Source organism: Nelumbo nucifera, chromosome 1 (genome assembly GCF_055504915.1).
Source record: "Nelumbo nucifera cultivar China Antique chromosome 1, China Antique-T2T, whole genome shotgun sequence".
In the NCBI taxonomy this organism is placed as follows: domain Eukaryota; kingdom Viridiplantae; phylum Streptophyta; class Magnoliopsida; order Proteales; family Nelumbonaceae; genus Nelumbo; species Nelumbo nucifera.
In genome coordinates, this window is record NC_142649.1 from 102,660,712 (window position 1) to 102,680,418 (window position 19,707).

Consider the following 19,707-nt stretch of genomic DNA (forward strand, 5'->3'; position numbering starts at 1 on the left):
ACACCACATGATTATCCTTTTAAACCCAACAGGCGTTACATTTAGTGCCCGTTTGGGAGGGCTTTCGCGCGAAGCTATGTTTAGTAACTTCTCCAAAGTGGCTCAGTCGATACAGCTCAATCAATATAGAAGCCCTATCAATTAGGCCATTGATGCTCATTTGGGAGAGCTGAGGCACAGTGGATTCTGACTTTCTGAGTTAGGCTATACACAGACAGCCTTTTAATCTATGTATAGTTAAAAAAAAAAAAAAAAATCCGAAGAACCCAGACTTTGGCTGTTTGAGAAAGCAGCTTATGCTGTTTTAAAGCTTAGTGCATGAATTGTTAGCATGGGTGTATGGTAAAAGAATAATTACAATTAATTTTCTTTTAATTAAAAAGACAAATTAGGGGCTAAGTGGGCAAACAATAAAAGCCTTTTTTTTTCCGAAATAGACATCAGTCAGGTAATTTTTCAAGCTGTATATAGCCTATCTGGAGCGCCTCAAAACAATTGAACCAGCTTGGCTGAATACTCAGCATAGCCCTTATGATTTAATTGCCCATGGTTACCTATAACAATGATGTGAGATCATACTAACCTTTGTAATTCGGTTTCCTAACTAAATTAAAAAGATATTCCATAAAAGACTTTCGGTCCCAATACGTCATCAACTATGATTAATTTCGCAATTCAGATTTACCCCATTAACGGTGAAACTCAATTCTCAAACAAAATAATAGAAAAAGTTTCTCCATACGGGTGGTCATTTCCAACTTTCAAACATATATTAGAAGATGATGAACGAGTTGGACTACAAGTTAGTCATCTGTGAATGAATCCTTAACTAGTCAATTAAGTTAAAAGTTCTACCTCTTTCCCCTTGCACTTCTTATCCTCCATTTTACTTTTAATAACTTATCATGCATATCTATCTATATCTGTTAGCTCTTGGCTCCTAGCCATGACTGACAACTTGCAGATGAGCTTCTACTAACATGTACTAAAAGATTTCAAGTCCCTTCAGGCAGGCAGATAAAACAAACTAATAGTTAACTTAAACTTAAACAGCTTGACCTTCGATGTCATAAACAAAAAAGAAGTTTGTATTATTTACAGTAATAATAAGTTTTCATATGTACAACATGGCTATTTACATTAAAGAATTTGCATGTATATACAGAAAAAAAGAAAAAGAAAACATCCTTTCACCATTTATGTCCCCCCTTTTGAAAAGAGAGCAAGGCAGGATGCAGGAGCAGAAGACATCAAATGAGGAAATTGGGGCGTGATGCCCTGAGAGACTCTCCCATGTTCGCCACTTTGTTTCCGTTTTCATGCCCTCGTGAATTGCTGTCTCCACAAAAGCTGATCCTTCCAATCTTCCTTTTTCCCCCCCTTCGGTGGGCACTGGGCATCCTCCCAAGCTTCCATTCACAAAACCAGCTGATCTGATAAGCTACTCTCCCCGTTCTTTACTACTTTCTGCTCCTCTTTTTATATATTTTCTTTCATCTAAACAAGATAGTCCTCAAGCTAAATAGTGGTAGTAGCAGCAGCAGAAGCATAGGGCCAATCTGATATCCCTTGATCTCAGTTGTTTTGTAGGGAAGAAAGCCACTGTTCTATATACTTTTTGCCATCTGCAAATAAACCAAGATGCAAGGCATGACTTAGCATCTGCAAATAAAACGGTTGAAGACAAGTCCATAGTTCATGCAGCAGTAAGATTTAGAAACCATTCAGCGGTAATAATAAATAAGCACAGGAAAAAAGAAAATCTCCAAGGATACATTAATCACGAAAATAAGATATGGAAAAAAGGTTCACTAGTGGGGTCAAATAGGGAGCTTCTCTCACGAACCCACCCATTCCTGCCATGTGTAGGGATCTTACGGCCAATCCACACCACATCCATCATAGGAAGCCTATTGGATTGGTAACATGTTCAATCCCAGGATTCACCACCTTAGATTGGTAGTTTTCATAATTAAGTTAGCTGTTCAAAGTTTTAGTTTTTGAATATAATTGTTACCTATAAAATTGGCTTATTTTGCACAGATAGGTGTTCTAGGACAATTTTTTCCATGAAGAAAGGAGCTTGGATTCTGCTTTTAAGCTCCACAGTAATTTGCCACATGTAAGAATACTTATTGTTTAGTAGAACTAGTAACCAAGGAACACTTTAGTGTGGGAAGATGATCCCATTTCAAGAGCTACATAAAAGGAATTTGATAAGAAAAAGAATTGTAGAAATGCCACAAATAGCTGGTTGCTAGCCAACCAATCTAGTGGAGAAGGCATTGAATGTAGAATTTCGATACAATAGAACTCATCTTTTTCCAAAACTAACCCCCCCCCCCCTCTACAACACTAAATACAACAATAGATAAGGGTACAGATCAAAACTAAAATAAGTAGAAAAGCAAAAAGATAGCAACACCTCATAACAATAATGATACAAACCATGGAAGGAATTGAAACTAGGGAATTTAAATGCCGATGACCCAGTAGCTGAGATGGTCACTTGGCATCCCTCCATAATATGGAGGCACAGGATCAAACCCACATATCTGCAGTCTCTCCATGGTAAAATCAGTGGACTTCACGTGCACCCTGCTCTGACCCTATCCCTTTCCTCCCCAACCAAAAAAAAGGGAGTTAAAATGACTGAAAATAGCTGCAAGGTCCAACAAAAATTTGCGAGAGAAATAATCCATGGATCTCTTAAAAGTACCAATGCCCATGGAAAAAGAACAGTGAGAAAAGAAAGGTTTTTGCCAAATGGTGAATGCCCATGGAAAAGATAGGAACAATGCCCATTTAGCCGACCCCATATAGTTGGGATAAAGCTTAGATGATGATGGTGATTCCTATTTCTATAGTTAAAAGATAGGAACAACAGGACACAGAGAGGGGCCCAAGAACTGGGATCACAGAAAGGATTTTGCAAGTGATGAATGCCCATGGAAAAACCAAAGAAAGAAATAATAAAAGAATCAAGATTTACTTCTACGTTCCTATTTCTATAGCAAAAACATAGAAAACAAGGACACAATAGAAGAACCCAAAAACTGGGATCGCAAGCCAGAGAAAGTGCTAAAAACGAAAACAAAATACAAACAAAGATGATGACAAAGGAAGGTGGAATTAAAAAGCATATGAGCTTCTTTTGCCCCTTACTTTGCATGGCCTGTGGATAACTCCGCAAAGATCTGAAGTAATATCAGACTTCAATATGCATTTAGGATGTAAAATTTTGGTTACTGTTGATACCCCCCCCCCCCCTTCTTAATGAACAGTCACCAGAATTGACAGCACAAAGGCCCGCCAAAACAAGAGAACAACTCCAGTGGTTTATTAACCAAATCAAATCCAAATCTAGAATTAATATTTCATGCTCATGCTTTATAAAAAGAAAATAACAAAGCAAGAAATATTTACTCTGTATAAAGCCTCAAAAGTGGAGACAGCAGTGACAACAGGAAAAAGAAAAAATGATTGAAAACTACAGGAGTTGCATCAAACCAAATTAAGAGGGTAAAGAATTAAGGATTCCAAAGTCCAAGCAGAAGGCCTCTTACCAGCAGAATACCCGTTAGGAAGGTTCACCAGAGCACCCAAAATCTGATTCTTTGAATTGTCCACTATCTCCTTACTACGACCACGTCCATAGCAGGGAACAAGGACAGCAAAGCTGCTCTCTGCTTCATCGTCACTCAGGAAATCAGGGGCATGTGGCTCCAACCACCCAATAGACCAGTCTGAATCGTCTGATTCAGATCCCGACAAGCATCCACCATCGGATGGAACCAAAACCACGTCATATTCCCTGTCAATTCTCCGTTCTTCTCGGCTGTGCCATTTCCGTTTAGTCCTCCTCGGTGTGGATGGTATCTTTCCGCCCATAACAGAGGGGAACTTCACCGAATCCGGTTCCCGCATCCCCAAATCAGATGAAGAATTCAGAGAAGAGCCAGAAGATACAGTGGGCTCATGATCCTTCCCACCCCACAACCACCAAGAAAACCGAGTGAAGGCTACAGCCATTTTACGGAGCCAGTGGGGTGCAAAGAAAACAAAAAACTGGCAAAGCTATGAAGCGATTCGGAACGGGAAGCCCGAGAACAAGGATTTATTGAGAAAGAATGTAAATAATTCCAGCTTGTTTGAAGCAAACAAATTAGGTGGAAACAACTAATGAACAAATGGGATGATCTAACATATAAATCGAGGCAGGAATAGACAAGATGGATGGAAAAAACAGAGATGACCGTAGAGCAGCAAAAAAACCTGTATTTAGAAAACTCTAAACCAAAAAGCGAAATAATCAAACCATCATAAATGAAACAATAAGAGTTTCTAAGGATTTATCCGATCCCCCAAAAAAATATCGGCCTAAAAAGTCTATAAATCCAACTCGTTAGAACTAATAAAGACCTACCTTTTTTTCTCAAAATAAGCAAACGCAGCTTCACCGTAAAAAGAACCTCAAAAGCTAAAAATATATTGAACAGAACTGAATGGAAGAAACCAAGGAAGAGCTCAAACACGAATATCCTTCAACAAACCAGGAAAGAGATACGAAAACTAGTTCTCTCGATGCTACTGATCAAGACAATCCTAAAATCCTCGGAACGAACTCGTAAAGACAACCCATAAATATAAAAAATCAAAACTTTCGCGTTTCTTCTTAGAAACGGAACCCTTGAGGTCCTCAAATCATTCCCTCCCTAAAAACTGCCCAAATCCAGGTAGCAAAACACGCTACTTCCTCTTTGGCTCGTTCCAAAGAACTTCGAACGAGATGCGAAGATCGAAGCAAAAAATGAATGCTTGAACCCGGCGATGTTCAAGCTGAAACCGGGACTAACGGAGAGTTCCTCCAAGGCGCAATGGTGATCTCGTCCTCGAAATCACCAAACAGAATAGTAACATTTATCCGAAAAGTATACAATCACAGAGAGATCGAAAGTCGAAACCCTAGTTTTGCTCCTTTCCCCCTTCCTCTCGCTCTCTGGTTTCTGTTGAACCTGTTCTATCTCTGATCTTTTCTATCAGTTGACAGCTCGTCGACTTGACTAAATATTATTTATAGGCCCTGTTATTTTGTATTTTCATCAAGGCACATCGAACGGCTGACATCGTTCGTACTCCACATCTGACATTTGGAACCCTCTGATAGTTCCACGATTCTCCAATACTGGACATTTTATTTCATACGGAATTTATTTATTTGGATTATTGGGAGAAAATAAAAGGAAAAAGAAGGAAATTATATCTGCCACGAGGATTTGCTGACGTGGGGTTACCCGTGCCCAATCATTGCGTGTGTGCGGTGCAAGTAAATGCCACGTGTATAGTACGGTACATCGGCCGTTAGTTTTTGGTTCCCAGAGTTCCTCTTTTTTTTTTTCCCTGGGTGACAATCTTATCTGCCTTCCACTCAGTAAGAACCTAGTGCTCCTTTTGGGTAAATCCTGAGCTTTACAAATCCATCTCATACCGTATATTTAGAATATTGTGCACGGGGCCCAGATTAACGGCAGTTGACAGTTGGCAGTTGGGACCCACTTGAGATAGCTTGATATTACCGTATATTTAAAATTTTTGTATGAGGATTTAATTAACTTATTATATGTGTTTAAAAAGGTAAATTTATTGCGAATTCACATCTCCGCTCCAAACGCCCTATAGCATATCTCAGCCGTGTATTGAAAACATCTCCCATTGACAATTTTGGGAGATGGTCACAATGCACGCTGAGATGTGCATGTGGGGCGCCCTCTGTGGGGGCACAGATGTGATCTCATTTATTGCTTAATAGAAGGACGGGATTAGTCACATAACCTCCCTTTCGTGATGGCATTTATCGTCAAAACTCCTTTTAAAGAGAGAACAATATTCATTTATATTGCCCTAGATTTATTATTGTAAATTAGGGAGGACTCGTGCGATGCAGGAATTATGTTAAACGAAAGTTAAATAATAGAAATAGATAAGAATAGATAATTGTTTTATAATTTAATTTTAAATAATTAATAATTATTTATATTTTATATATTATTTTTAATATTTTTAAAGTGTTCATCAGACTGATTTCATTTAAGGATGTTCATCTAATTGATGCAATTGATCTAACTTGATCCGAGTTGGTTATTTTTTAGTATTTTTGGCCAAATTTGGTTCAGCAATTTCCCAACCCAACCAAATTAGATTAGTTTTGGTTTGGCCATTTATAAATCAATCAAAATTGAACCAAACCAATTATAAATATATATATATATATATATATATATATTTTACATTTAAAATATAATTTTTTAATATAAAAGTAAGAAAATTTCCACATTTCTTAGTCTAAAATATTTTATATTGTAAACTTAAAATTTTAAATTATTCTTTCAATAATATCATCATATTTTTTAAATGTAATCTGATTTTTTAAGTTTAAATCTTTTGAACCGACCAATCAAATTGAAAACCAGCCAAAATCGATACCAATGTTTTCAACCTGCCATTGACCCGACAGGTTGAACCATTTGAATTGCCACCCGACCTTGAAAACTGCCCTTTGGTCAAAAATCGTTGACTTGGTAAAAAACAGCCCAACCTGGAGGGTTCAACTATTGACCCATTTGACCCGGTCACTGGGTTATAGGTTGCATACCTAATGCATGTGCAAACTTCCGGAGGCCATAACTTTGCACTCCGATATTTGAATGAAGTGATTTTTTTTATTTTACATAACTTTTCAAGATCTATGTGTCCTAAGGTGTTGTAGGTGCCTTGCCTTGCTATTTTTGCGAAAAGACCATTTTTTGTCCTTAAATTCAATTTTTAACATTTTTTATAAAATCAAATTAAAATATAAAATAATACATATATTATATGTTAAACACAATTATACACTATTTATATATAAAATATGTATTTGCACACATACGTACATATATACACATAAATATATGTATATAAATATATACTTATTTAAATATATAGTGTAGACGTGGAATGGTCAAACCTGTTTGACCAGGATGGTTGGACCGGTGACCACAATCCATATGCAAAAGCAGGTTGGTCTTCAGGTTGGTTTTTAGGACATTTACCAATACAACTCGAGTTGGTCATTTAGTAACCAACTCCCCAACTTGACCAAATCAGTTTGGCTGGCCAAACAATCTGCAACCGATCTAAACCACCTAGTGAACACTCATAATTTCAGTTAAATTGATAGTCCAATCTCTAACAAATAACAAGAGTTTAATCTCTAATAATTATTTAAAATTTATAGTGAAAATACAATAAATAACTAATAAAGCTTCAATACCTTTAAGTTATTTAATCTACCTTCACTATTTTAATAATATTTAAATTTTATCAATTATTTATATTTTAAATACTCATTGTCGAATATTATTAAATCTATTATAATTAATTTTTTCTTTGATAAATTTTTAAAGTTATAACATAATTTCATTATTTAATATATTTTGTGTTTTTAAATAATGTTTAAAATATAATTTCATAATAATTTTTTTATATTTAGAACATTTAAAAATAAGTTATTTAAAATATTATTTGGTAATTTTTTAAACTATTTATATTATATATTCTTATTAAAAAATATTATTAAATCTATTACAATAATTTTTGTGTTTTGGATAATTTTTTAAATTTATAAAATGATGTCATTATTTAACCTTTTTTGTTTTTGAAATAATATATAAAATATAATCTAGCTATTAATTGTTTGATATTTAAAGTATTTGAGAATTATTTATTTACAATATTATTTAATTATTTAAATAAAACCATTATTTAATTTTTAAAATATTAATTATTTATTAAATGTAGTAATCCATAAAATTATAATTTGTACTATTAATACATAATTTCGTTATTAATTTTGTAAAATATAAGATTATTATAAATTCAAATATTATGAAATCTATTATAATTGTTTTTCTACTCTTAAGAAATTTTTAAATTTATTACATAATTTCGTTATTTTAACTATTTAAAATTTAGTTATGTTAAATATTTTAGTAATATGTAATATATTTAATTTTTTTTGGTTATTTAAATTTTATTTCCTTTAAATTTACTATGTAATTTTAAATATTTTGTTATACAATTATTTAGATATTTTTAGTATGTTGTTATGTAAAATATTTAGTTGTTGAAATATTTAAATAGTATTTTATTCTCTAATTTTAATTTATATTATTTGAATAACTTAAATAATTATTTATATTTTAAATTTTTAGTTATTAAATTGAAAAATTCATAAAATTATAATTTATATTGTTATTACATATTTATGGATTTCATAAAAATATAAAATTATTAATAATATGAGTATTATTAAATCTATTATAATTATTTTTGTGTTTTTAATAAATATTTTAGAATTATTACATAATTTCATTATAAAATTTAAATAATTATTAAAATTTTTAATTGAAACTTTCTTTAGATAGATATAAATGAAAAGTAGGGGAGAGGATAAATAGGAATTAGAGATCATTTAGGAGATAAATAGGAGTTAGTGATAGAGATAATTTTTTAGAAATTGGGGGATAGTTAGTATCCAAATAAAAAGGAGAGGAAAAAGGGAGATAAGCCATGCTAAGGTGGCAACTCCATGGGCTTCTAAAGGCAATTTTGAACCCTCTCTAGAATTTCTCCATTAAGGTAATAGAGCAAGGAGAGGCCATCCAGCGGAGCATGTTCTACTTTAATATATACTATCGCACGGGATGGGGCATTTCTACCTGTCCCTCGCCCCCGTGGTCAAGACACTCTACCCCATCCCTGCCCCATCCTCGGTAGTGGGGTGGGTTTGAGACGAGGCATTCATTCCCTATTGGGGATAGGGAATCCCCAAAATTTTCCCACCCTAAGGCAACCACCTAAAAATAATCTAATTTGTGAATATTTTACAAACAGGATTATGGAAATTTAGGGGTATTTTTTAAATGGAATTGTGGCATAATAGGATTATAAGAATATGAGGAAAATGTAGAGATATTTTAAAAATCAACATTAAATCTATAGATATTTTACTAAGTTACCATCAGGTTTGGGGAATTATATGCAAACCCCATCCCTAATTTGGAGAAAAACTATTTTTCCCGTCCCACCCTATCTCTTCACCATCCCTATTTAAAATTCGAGAAAACTTGCCCCATTCAGGGTGGGGTAGGGTAGGGCCCTAGTTTTATAGGGAAAATTTTCATCCCTACGATTCTAATAATTTTCTATAACTAATTAACTAATAGTGAATTAAATAACAATATATTATAATATTTTATGATAGTTTCCAAAAATTATTGAAATTGTTGTTGATTAGCAAACATGTACAGTGAATTAGTTATTTATAATAACAATAAATTAATATGAATTAATGTAAATTATTTACTTTTAAGCCTAAATTATTTACTATTAATCAATATGATGTAATTATAGTAAATTAATGTAATTATGGTTAATTACATTAATTTTAATTAAAAGTAAATCATTTGTTGTTAATTAATGCAAAACCAAGAGTGGTTGAAGTCAACCAAGTGGTCTAGACCGGTGTGGATAGATTTAATAATTTTCCTAAATTATTTCATAAAATAATAATTTTGGATTGTTAATTAAATAAATATGAAATAATTCTTGATAGATTAATTTCCAATTTTTTTAATAATTATTTAGTTGAATAATAATAATGGACTATTATTTAAATAGTTTTGGATGATGTTTTTTTGTAGATTAATTTCCCATTTTTTAATTATTATTTATTTAAAAATTATGGATTATTAGTTAAAGAGTTTCCTTGAATTATTTGATAATTTTAACTATAATTATTCTTTATAGAAATTAGTAAATTATGCTAATTAGTAATATATTTTTGAATAAATAATTGTTGTAAAAATTTAATGAAAATTTATCAAATTAAAATGATTAATGTAAATTACGCTAGACATTAAAAATTTGAACATTTATTAATTAACCAAATGTTAGTTTTCACTAATGGTTGGTCGGTTTTGAGTGACCAACTCCCTAACCCAACCAAATCAGTTTGGCTAGCCAAACAATCACCAACCAAACTGAATTGCCTAGTGAATACTCCTAATTTCAGCTAAATTAATGGTCTAATCTCTAACAATAACAATAGTTTAATATCCAATAATTATTGAAATTTTATAGCAAAAATATACAATTGTTGAAAATATATTTATAATGAAAATACAATAAATAACTAATAAAAAGCTTTAATACCTCTTACTTATTTAATCTACTTCCACTATTTCAATAATATTTATTTTTTCATTTATTTATATATCATATTCTTATTAAAGTTACTACAAAATTTTGTTATTTACTCTACCTTTTTTGTTTTTAAATAATGTTTAAAATATTATTTAGTACTCACTTTTTTTATATTGAAAACATTTAAATTTTATTTAAAAATAGTATATAAAACATAAATAATTATTAAAAAATAGTATATAAAACATAAATAATACCCTGCCCCACCCCGAACGGAGCAAGTTTCTCAAATCTTAAATAGAGATGGGGAAGAGACTGGGTGGGGATGGGGAAAATATTTTTGCTCCAAGTCAGGGACGGGGAAGTGACGGGATTTGCATATAATTCCCCAAATCCAATGATAAATTAGTAAGATATCAGTAGATTTAATAGTAACTTTTAAAATATCTCTAAGTTTTTCCTCATGTTCTTATAATCCTAGGATCCCACAATTCCATTTATAGTATACCCCCAATTTGTCATAATTCAATTCCTAAAATACCCCAAATTCCTATTATCCTATTTGTAAAATATCTACAAATTAGATTATTTTTAGGTGATTGCCTTGAGGTTGGGAAAATTTGGGGATTCTCCATCCAACAAGGAATGGGTGCCTTGCCTCCAACCCGCCCAGCCACCAAGGATGGGGTAGAGTTTCTTGACTACAAGAGCGAGGGATAGGGAGGGGTGCCACATCCCGTGCATCACATGGGGCCCCGCCATTTACAAATACTTTTGTGCTTTTAATAATTTTTTAAAGTTATAATATAATTTTGTTATTAATATGATATGATTTAGTTATTTAAATAATATCATTATTTAAAATTTTAAAATATTAATTATTTATTAAATTTAATAATCCATGAAATTATAATTTATACTATTATTACATGATTTCATTATTTTAACAATTTAAAATTTAATTATGTTAAATATTTCATTATTTATATATTTAAATAATATATAAAATGTTTAATCTTTTTTTATTTAAATTTTGTTTCTTTAAAGTTATTATGTAATTTTAAATATTTTGTTACATAATTATTTAGCTATTTTAATATTTTGTCATTTAAATAATTTTTATTTATGTTTTTAAAATATTATTTAGTTATTAAATTGAATAATCCATAAAATTATAATTTATATTGTTATTATATAATTTCATTATGAATTTCACAAAAATATAAAATTATTAATAATATGAAAATTATTAATCCTATTATATTTTTTTGTATTTTTAATAAATATTTTAAAATTATTAACATAATTTTATTATAATATTTCAATAATTGTTAAATGTTTTAATTCAAACTTTCTTTAGATAGATATAGATAAAAATTTGGGGAGAGGATAAATAGGAATTAGAGATAATTTAGGAGATAAATAAGAATTAGGGAGGGATAAAGATAATTTAGGAGAAAATGGATAGTTAGTTTCCTAATTAAAAAAAGAGGAAAAAAAGAAGATAAGACATGTTAGGTGGTAACCCCTAAATGGCTAATGCTTTTAGAGAGAATCTTACACCTCCTCTAGAATTGATAGGTTTGGATAACCAAACTACTGACATGGCAAGGTTTACTTTAATATATAATTATATATAGATATAAATAGATGAAGGTATTTCTATCACGTTGAATGAGCACTTTATCATGCCTACTAGATCTGGTCCCATTTTTATCCTTGGGCCCATGTGTTTCTCCCGTGGCTCTCTTTTTTGTTGTATATTTTTTTTCACTTGAATTAAATCAATACAGCAACACTCCTAGATAAATTTGTTAGTGCAAAACTAACCCAATTTTGTAATTTATATGAACCATTTTACACTCTACAAATTTGCATTCACACTTATTTGCATTGTTTCCAACACAGCCTTAAGGAAAAACGAAAAATGCAGAGATACCCATGTAGGTGTGAATGAAGGAAGAGATTCCGTTGGCTTCACTGGCAGCCTCCACCAGCTTGTCGCTGTTGGAAACAAGTTCAAACTCAATAAAACCCCCACTTTTAGCATCTTGAGGTAAGGGAAGGTAGATGCAAGGTGTGCTATCCCAAATCAGATCATAGAAGAGAGGAGACTGTTGCAGGACAAAGAGAAGAAGGTAGAGGAGACTGTTGGATGGAGAAGAATGTTAAGTTTACTTCGATTTTATCTATGTAAACTTTTCATTGATTTTTCGAGAGAAATATTAACATGAATGGACTTTTACACCTTACAAGGTATATTAACACCTCTACCAAATGCCTGTAAAATTGGACCGGGGTGTAAAATTTATCTCGGTTCTCATTTACAACTCAATCAAAATGCAGTCTTAAAGAAAATAATTTCTTTGGCTCTCGTTTGAAGAGCAAAATTATGGCTCCATTTCTAAATTGTAATGCAATTTTATTTGCATTAATACAAATATAGGGGATTGCAAATTAAGAGAGCATAACTTTTGATTTTGGTTTGTTTTGATTTTGTATTTTATTTCACATTGTTTAAGATTTTGTTTATTTCATTTTAATTGCAAGCAAACAAATCAAAATAAAATTTAAAACAAAACTAAAAATATAAGTTGCATTCAAGTCGTTTGCACTCCCATGTTTTTTGTAACATTGCAAATGAATTTGCATTGCAAAAATAAATTAGGCCTAGGGTTTTTAGTAATGAAAATCTTGTTTGTAAGATCCGCTGGTTTGATTGAAATGCAATTTCATTTACACTGATAAAAAAAATATGGAAATACAAATTATAGTTTATTTTTGCTTTGGTTTGTTTGTAATGTAGATAAAGTAAAACAAACCCTGCAGCAAAATAAAATAATCCCGAATGGTAACCTGATGAACTTTGTGGGATTAAGAAGTGAATCCCTGAAGAACTTGTTGCCTACCAATTCCCTTTGATTTGAGAGTTGCCCCTCTTGGTTTTACTTTTTTAGAACATTTCAATAAACACTGACCCAATCAATTGAGATAAGGCTCCTTTAAGTTTAAATCCAATATATATATATATATATATATATATATTAAATGCAAATATATACATTGTGAATGCATATAAAATAATACAAACTTAAGGTTTTAAAACCGAATTGGACAATAAACCGATTAGGGATCCGATTCCAGTCCGGTTGTTCGAACTGAATAGATGGTCCATTCTGATAAAAAATAAAAAAATTAAAAAAATGGCTAAAACTATTGAATGGTTCGAAAGCTTGAATTAGCGATTTGCTGACTAAATCAATAGTTTTTGGCAAAATAATGATTATGGGGTAAAACAGAACTAATCGTTGACCAGTTCCTGATTTTCCGGTCTAACCGTCTAGTCCAATCCAGTTTTGAAAATCATGTACAAAATATAAAGTTTTGTACTCTACATATTTGCATTTGTATCCCTTCGGGCTTGGGTTGATCGCTACGTGAATAAATCTGCATAAATCTGAAGACTCTCATTAGATTGAGGACTGATATGTACCCTTGCCTCAAACAAGCAGGCCACATCGACGTAGTGTGTGACCCCATTCCATAAGCCAACATTTGTGAACATTGCATGTTACTGACGTATAAGGACATGTAGTGAATGTTAACGCACGTAGCCCAGACTCCGCAAAGGAAACCGGATCTGCTCCTCACATATGGCGCCTCACACCTGCCTCACACGCAAATCCTACCATACATTGAGAACATCTCCCGTACTTATAAGTTATTTTTCACGGGAGATGTTCCCAATGCACGGTGGATGTGCGTATGAGGCGCCCAAGTGTGAGGAGCAGATCCCGTTCCTCCGCAAAGATTGGCACCAATTGCCCTCAAACTCCTTGTCATGTGGTGTGCAGTTCACTCCCTAAAGGGCATGCCGCCCAAGGTAAAAAGATTCTTCTATGTTCTTTGAGAGATTACATCTCCGCCCGGGGCCAGCCCACAATGCCCCATAGTGCATTCCCGCCATGAATTGGAAATATCTCCCGATGGTATATCAGAACCGATGATGCCATCATCAAGAAATGTTCCCAATATATGGTGGGAATGCGCTGTGGGGTGGAGATGTGAACTCGTTCTTTGAATACTTTTGCTCCTTGCCCTCTGTTGCTTCTATATTGCTTATCAAATTTGAGTTCAAATCAACCCCCACAATACTGTGCCCAACAATGTTTCACAGCACATCCCTGTCATGGAAATATTTTAATGATTATATTATTTAGAGATGTTTCCAATACACAATGGGGTGTGCTGTGGGCTCAATCTTGTGGAGGCTGATTTGAAATCATCAAATTTACTTGCTCAGCTATGACCGGCTTAACTCCACCTGCTCGGCCTAGAGTGTTCTCTTCCAATGCTTGTCCACTCAGCTTGAACCACATCAGTAAATTAAGGGTTTTGTTTGGTACCATTGTCATTTCCGCCCACAAGTGTTTTGTATTGATTAATACAATGTTTGATACCATAATTCCTTATTCATGAAAAGATGTCTCCATCATAAATACTAACGATCAATCCCATGTATATATTTATATATTTTTATGGGGGAAGTAGCTATCTTATATGATGCTACAAGGCAAACTTTTCAAAATTTTGTATTAATAAACTTCAAATAACGTGTGAACTAAAAATAGCAATGGTACCAAACACAACCTAGCCACTTAGGTCAGCCTATTGATTCTAGATGATTTAGTAAAAAATTATGTTAGAATTGATGGTTTATAACTCATTAGCCAATGCAAACCACTAAGGGCTTGTTTGGTATTGTAGTAGGTTGAAGTTGCAACCTTAGTTGTTTTATATGTAATTCAAGATATGCTTTTTTATCATAGTTTAAATTTTGTCAACACCATTGGGTGCCACATAAGACATCAGAAGTGAAAACCCCCCAAGTGAATAAGAAAAATTAAAAAAAAAAGTGCTTCCTTCAAAATTAACTTGCACATAACTGATAGTGCAAACAATTAAATTCATATCCGCCCAACAAAACATCCTTATGGTTTGATAAAGCCGAAAAAAAAAACCCTACATGACGCTTAGTTGGAGGCTCAAGCACAAACGATTGAAGCTATAGAGGTATACAAAGTACAAAACGACAAAAAAATCAAATGAGGATGCTTTGTTCAATACATGGTCATGGTGCATGTATCTTTGTTAAAGAATTCCTTTAATGTTGTCATCGTTCAGAGTATTTAAATACAAATTGTCAATGATTCTCTACAATAGGTAAGGCGTATGTGGTCACACTTTGAAACAACATTTAAGGGTTTTTTTTTTATTTGTTTGTTTGTTTATTTTCAATTTCAAGTGCGTAAAAAAGTCTTCCAGTTAAAATTAGACTTTGTAATTGGATCGGGTACGGCTGGGCTGGTTTCGGGTCGATAAAGATTAGACCCTAATCCTAAATATTCAGGTTGAAATCAGGTTATAGCAGGTGATGAAGGATGATTTGTCACGTAATAGGGGGACATGTGAATACGACCTGAGTAATAGATGACAGCCAAGTCCGATATACCAAGACCGCAACAGATCGAAATCGAATAATCAAATCACTTCGGCATGGGTCACCTCGGTACAAGGTCGCATCAGAACCACCTCAGTCTCAAGGCACTTCGGGTTTTACTCCAGTTTGGGACTAAAGAGCACCAATTCGGGGATATCGACTCAGACCACTACTCGATGACCCCAAAAATTTTGCCATCAGATTCCGAACCTTACGGGATCACACCTCGTAACGGCAAGCCTTATCTTCCTCCCCACCCGATTCGGGTGGAATAGATAAGCCTTATCAGTTGGCAACGTTATCCCCCAATTAACGCGGAAACCGATCTCGTCGTAACGAGGATCCCGGAATTACTCCGCGAAACCCACGAGGACTTCACTATTTAAAGGCTCCAACCCCGAGGGTACAAGGTACGCGTGATTTCTTTGCTCTCTAGTTCTCTATATTCTCAAACTATTTCAGCTCACAACAAGTATACTAACTTAAGCATCGGAGTGACCTCGCCGGGCTAGCCACCCCAGGTTCTCTAATCGTCTCCTTGCAGATCAACCCCGTTCGTCGTCTAACTGGAAGCCAGGTCACCTTCAGTGGGGAGCAGCTAGACTGTGCTACGTCATTTGGCACTATCTGTGGGAAACGTTACAGGAAAGCCTTTTCCACCAATAACAACAACAATGACATCTCCCAGCAACGTCGAACAAAACAATGAGGCAAACATCTCCGGGGGGCAGTCTCAGATCCCATCTATTTGCATAGGTCAATTCACCATACCGCTTATTGTGGCTGGGGTCCCAACGCTGACCATGCCCCAAGTGACTACACAAGTGAATGCACCACTTCCTCCTGTAGTCGACGCAACATTCGCCGAACCATCTGTGGTCCCCCCTGGAGTCGGGCAATCCCAGGTTGATGACCTGGTACATTGCGTTCGGGCCATTCAGGTCCAAATGCAACAGGCCCAGTCAGTTCAACACCTAACCTGCCCAGCTCGGCCCAGTTAACTCGGCACCTAATTTGCCCCCAACTCGGCCTGATCAGCTCGACATCTAGGTCCTCATTCAGCAAAAGTTCACTTCGGCCTCAAAGTCATCAACCACTTGGAAGCAAACCAAATGACGAGGTACTTAGCACAAAAAATTAATACATCACCAAAATTTGATTCATCACCAAGTTTTAAAAACTGACCTAGAATTGAAACGTTCTAGCTATCAACTTCTTAATCGATGGTTTGATTGTCCAGTTTGAATGAATGATTCGTTTCAACTTATAAATTAAAAAAAAAACTAAAAATTAATTAAAACAAAAAAACGGTCAAACTATTGAACGGGTTGAATGAGTCGATGATTCAACCACCCGAATCAACGGGTTGCTAACTAATTCAATGATTTTTCGCCAAGAAATGGTTTTAGGGTAAAACAGAACTGGATGCCTATATAATTCTCATTGCTAACTAATTCAATGATTTTTGACCAAAAAATAATTTTAGGATAAAACAGAACTGATTGCCTAAATAATTCTCAGGCTGAACAATCTGATCGTCTAAATCAACGACGATTCAAAAACACTTGATCATACAGGTCAATCGACAGCACTATTTGGCTGTTCATTGACCAAGTCAATGATTTTTTTATGAAAAATAGAGGCTTAACCATTCAATTCGTAGAGTTCAACCGTGTAGATCAATATCGTTTTAAAAATGTTGGTATGAAAAGATGTGACCCAACAATGACCTGTGATCCAACCCCACCCAAATCATTTTCGGGTCAGGTGGGTCATGTCACCTGTAGCCCAAGTCACTATCAATATATAGGAGACCCTAACTCGTTTTTCGGGTCAGATGGAATTTGCGGATTGGTCCCACTTTTTGTCAAAGTCTGAGTGTGAATCACTTGCCAACAAAATACGTTACATCTTACCAATAATATTTAACACCGCACATCTCATATACAATAGGTTCCACTTTTATAATGGCCCCAGTTTAACAGTTTTATAGCAAGACATACGGTGTTAGTTCAAGTTGGTAGAATATTGGCACTTAGCAGGTGATCCCAACTCTCAGAGTCTAGACTCCAGAGAAAAAAGATGAAGCCGGGTTGCAGGAGAGTCGGGGTAGTTAATTGTTAGATGACAATATGACATGAACTCTCCCTCCTTGGTTAGAAAATAATTAATAACCCCACAGCAACACGGAACGCTTTCTAAAGGCTGAAAGAGAGAGAGAGAGTATAAAAAGTTAGAAACAATGGCAAAGTGCATGTGGGAGGTAACCACAAACGAAACGTGCCCACCAAGTTCATCATTTGGGGATTTCGAAGGGTTTGACATAAATGACACTAAATGCTCTCAATTGAATGAATGAATGAACGAACAAAGGGACAATTTCAGAGGGGGAAAGGGCTTTATCATTCTCTAGTTGGGGCCCACCTCAATTTTCTCACTTGGTAACTACACGTCAAATTATTCTTCTCTTGTTGCCCAGACAGAGAAGAAAAAAAGGAGACAAACTGTAGCGACGCCACTGTAAGCTTGCCAGTGAAGCTTGTTCATTGGATGATCTCAGCATTTGATCAGAATCCGTTATACCAATGTAATGCAATGCCAGGTGGCAAGGCTAAACAATATATTAATAATTAAATAAAATAGAGACCAATAATTCAAGAACAACCCAGTGACATCAAAGTCCATGACTGTTGCACTGGCCCCTGACCCATGAACAAGTGGCCAAATGGGCTCTCTTACGTGGGTGTATTGCGCACTTGCATTCCTTTTATGATATTTTATTTTATGTATGTGGCTCTCTCTCCCTCCCTCTCCATCTGATGCTTCACAATGAGGTAAGAGGAGCACATGAAAGCTTTTGGCTAATATTTGTAGATGTAGAGAGAAATGGTCCATGTGGGTCTCATCTCTTCTTTTATGTGTAGGTTGTGTATGATTGCCTCCACGTGGTTTCTTACAACGCCAATGGAAGAAAAGGACGAAACAGAGAAACAGAGGACCCCTTTTCTTAATTTTAATTAATAGTATCCAAAAAATTCATCCCAAATCACTAATGGTTTCTCTTTATGGATCTCATTATTTTGTTTTTCTTTTGACCAATAAAATGAATGGTTGCAATTGTGGAATTCAGATTGATTAATTTTGGGCATTATGAACAAGGGTGTAATGGACCGATTTTGGATTGGACCCAGTCCAAACCAAAGTCAATTTGGATGGAATGGACGGATCAACAAGACAAATTGGATCAATCCAAATTTAATGGTCTAAAGTATTTATTGGATTGGACTGAATCTAATCCATCCATAATAAATTTATATTGGATTGGGTTGGATTGAGCCGATATCTGGTCCATTGATATAAGATAAGAATATAAGTATTAATAGATCAGGTTTGGATTGAAATCAATCTAAATTAAAATGAATTTGAACAGATTGAACAGTCTAGACAATGAATTGGATTGGTCTAAAATATTCATTAGATTGGATTGGACCTGGTCCATTTGTAATAGTTTCACATTGAACTGAATCAGATTGGACCAAATCCAGTCCAATATTTGACACCCTACTTATGAATGGGTAGAATTTATTATTATTTTATTTTTATTGTAAAAGAATGGTTATCAAGTTGAAATTTTCATTTTATGCCCTCTTCTCTGATAACATTCCCTTTAATTCTAATTCTATCTCTCTATCTATTATTCCATTAGTATATCAACTATGAAGTGAATACCCCATTTATGCTTCAATGCATGCAGATGATCTATGTAAAAGGGGGATTTCTTACCTTTTTCTGTCCACTATCAGCACGTGCAATGCACGTGACTTATAAGATTGTAATAGAAATGACTAAGCATGAACAAGGGAGTTGCTTTTGTGAGCCCCTTTTTTTATTGAATCATGCCCTAAAGCATTATATCTATATCTGGTGGTTCAACAAGAAAAGAAAACGAAAATCAAGATCAA

General features: G+C 34.0%; 1 protein-coding gene across 1 annotated transcript; it reads right to left on the minus strand.

Moving 5' to 3' along the window:
• Positions 1 to 1,067: 1,067 nt before the first annotated feature.
• Positions 1,068 to 5,045, minus strand: LOC104611921 (uncharacterized). The gene is made up of 2 exons (XM_010279205.3): positions 3,567 to 5,045; positions 1,068 to 1,625 (listed from the first exon to the last, which is right to left on the minus strand). Exons 1-2 carry the CDS (start codon positions 4,030 to 4,032, stop codon positions 1,576 to 1,578), a joined length of 516 nt encoding a protein of 171 aa, XP_010277507.1. The 5' UTR covers positions 4,033 to 5,045; the 3' UTR covers positions 1,068 to 1,575.
• Positions 5,046 to 19,707: the final 14,662 nt, after the last annotated feature.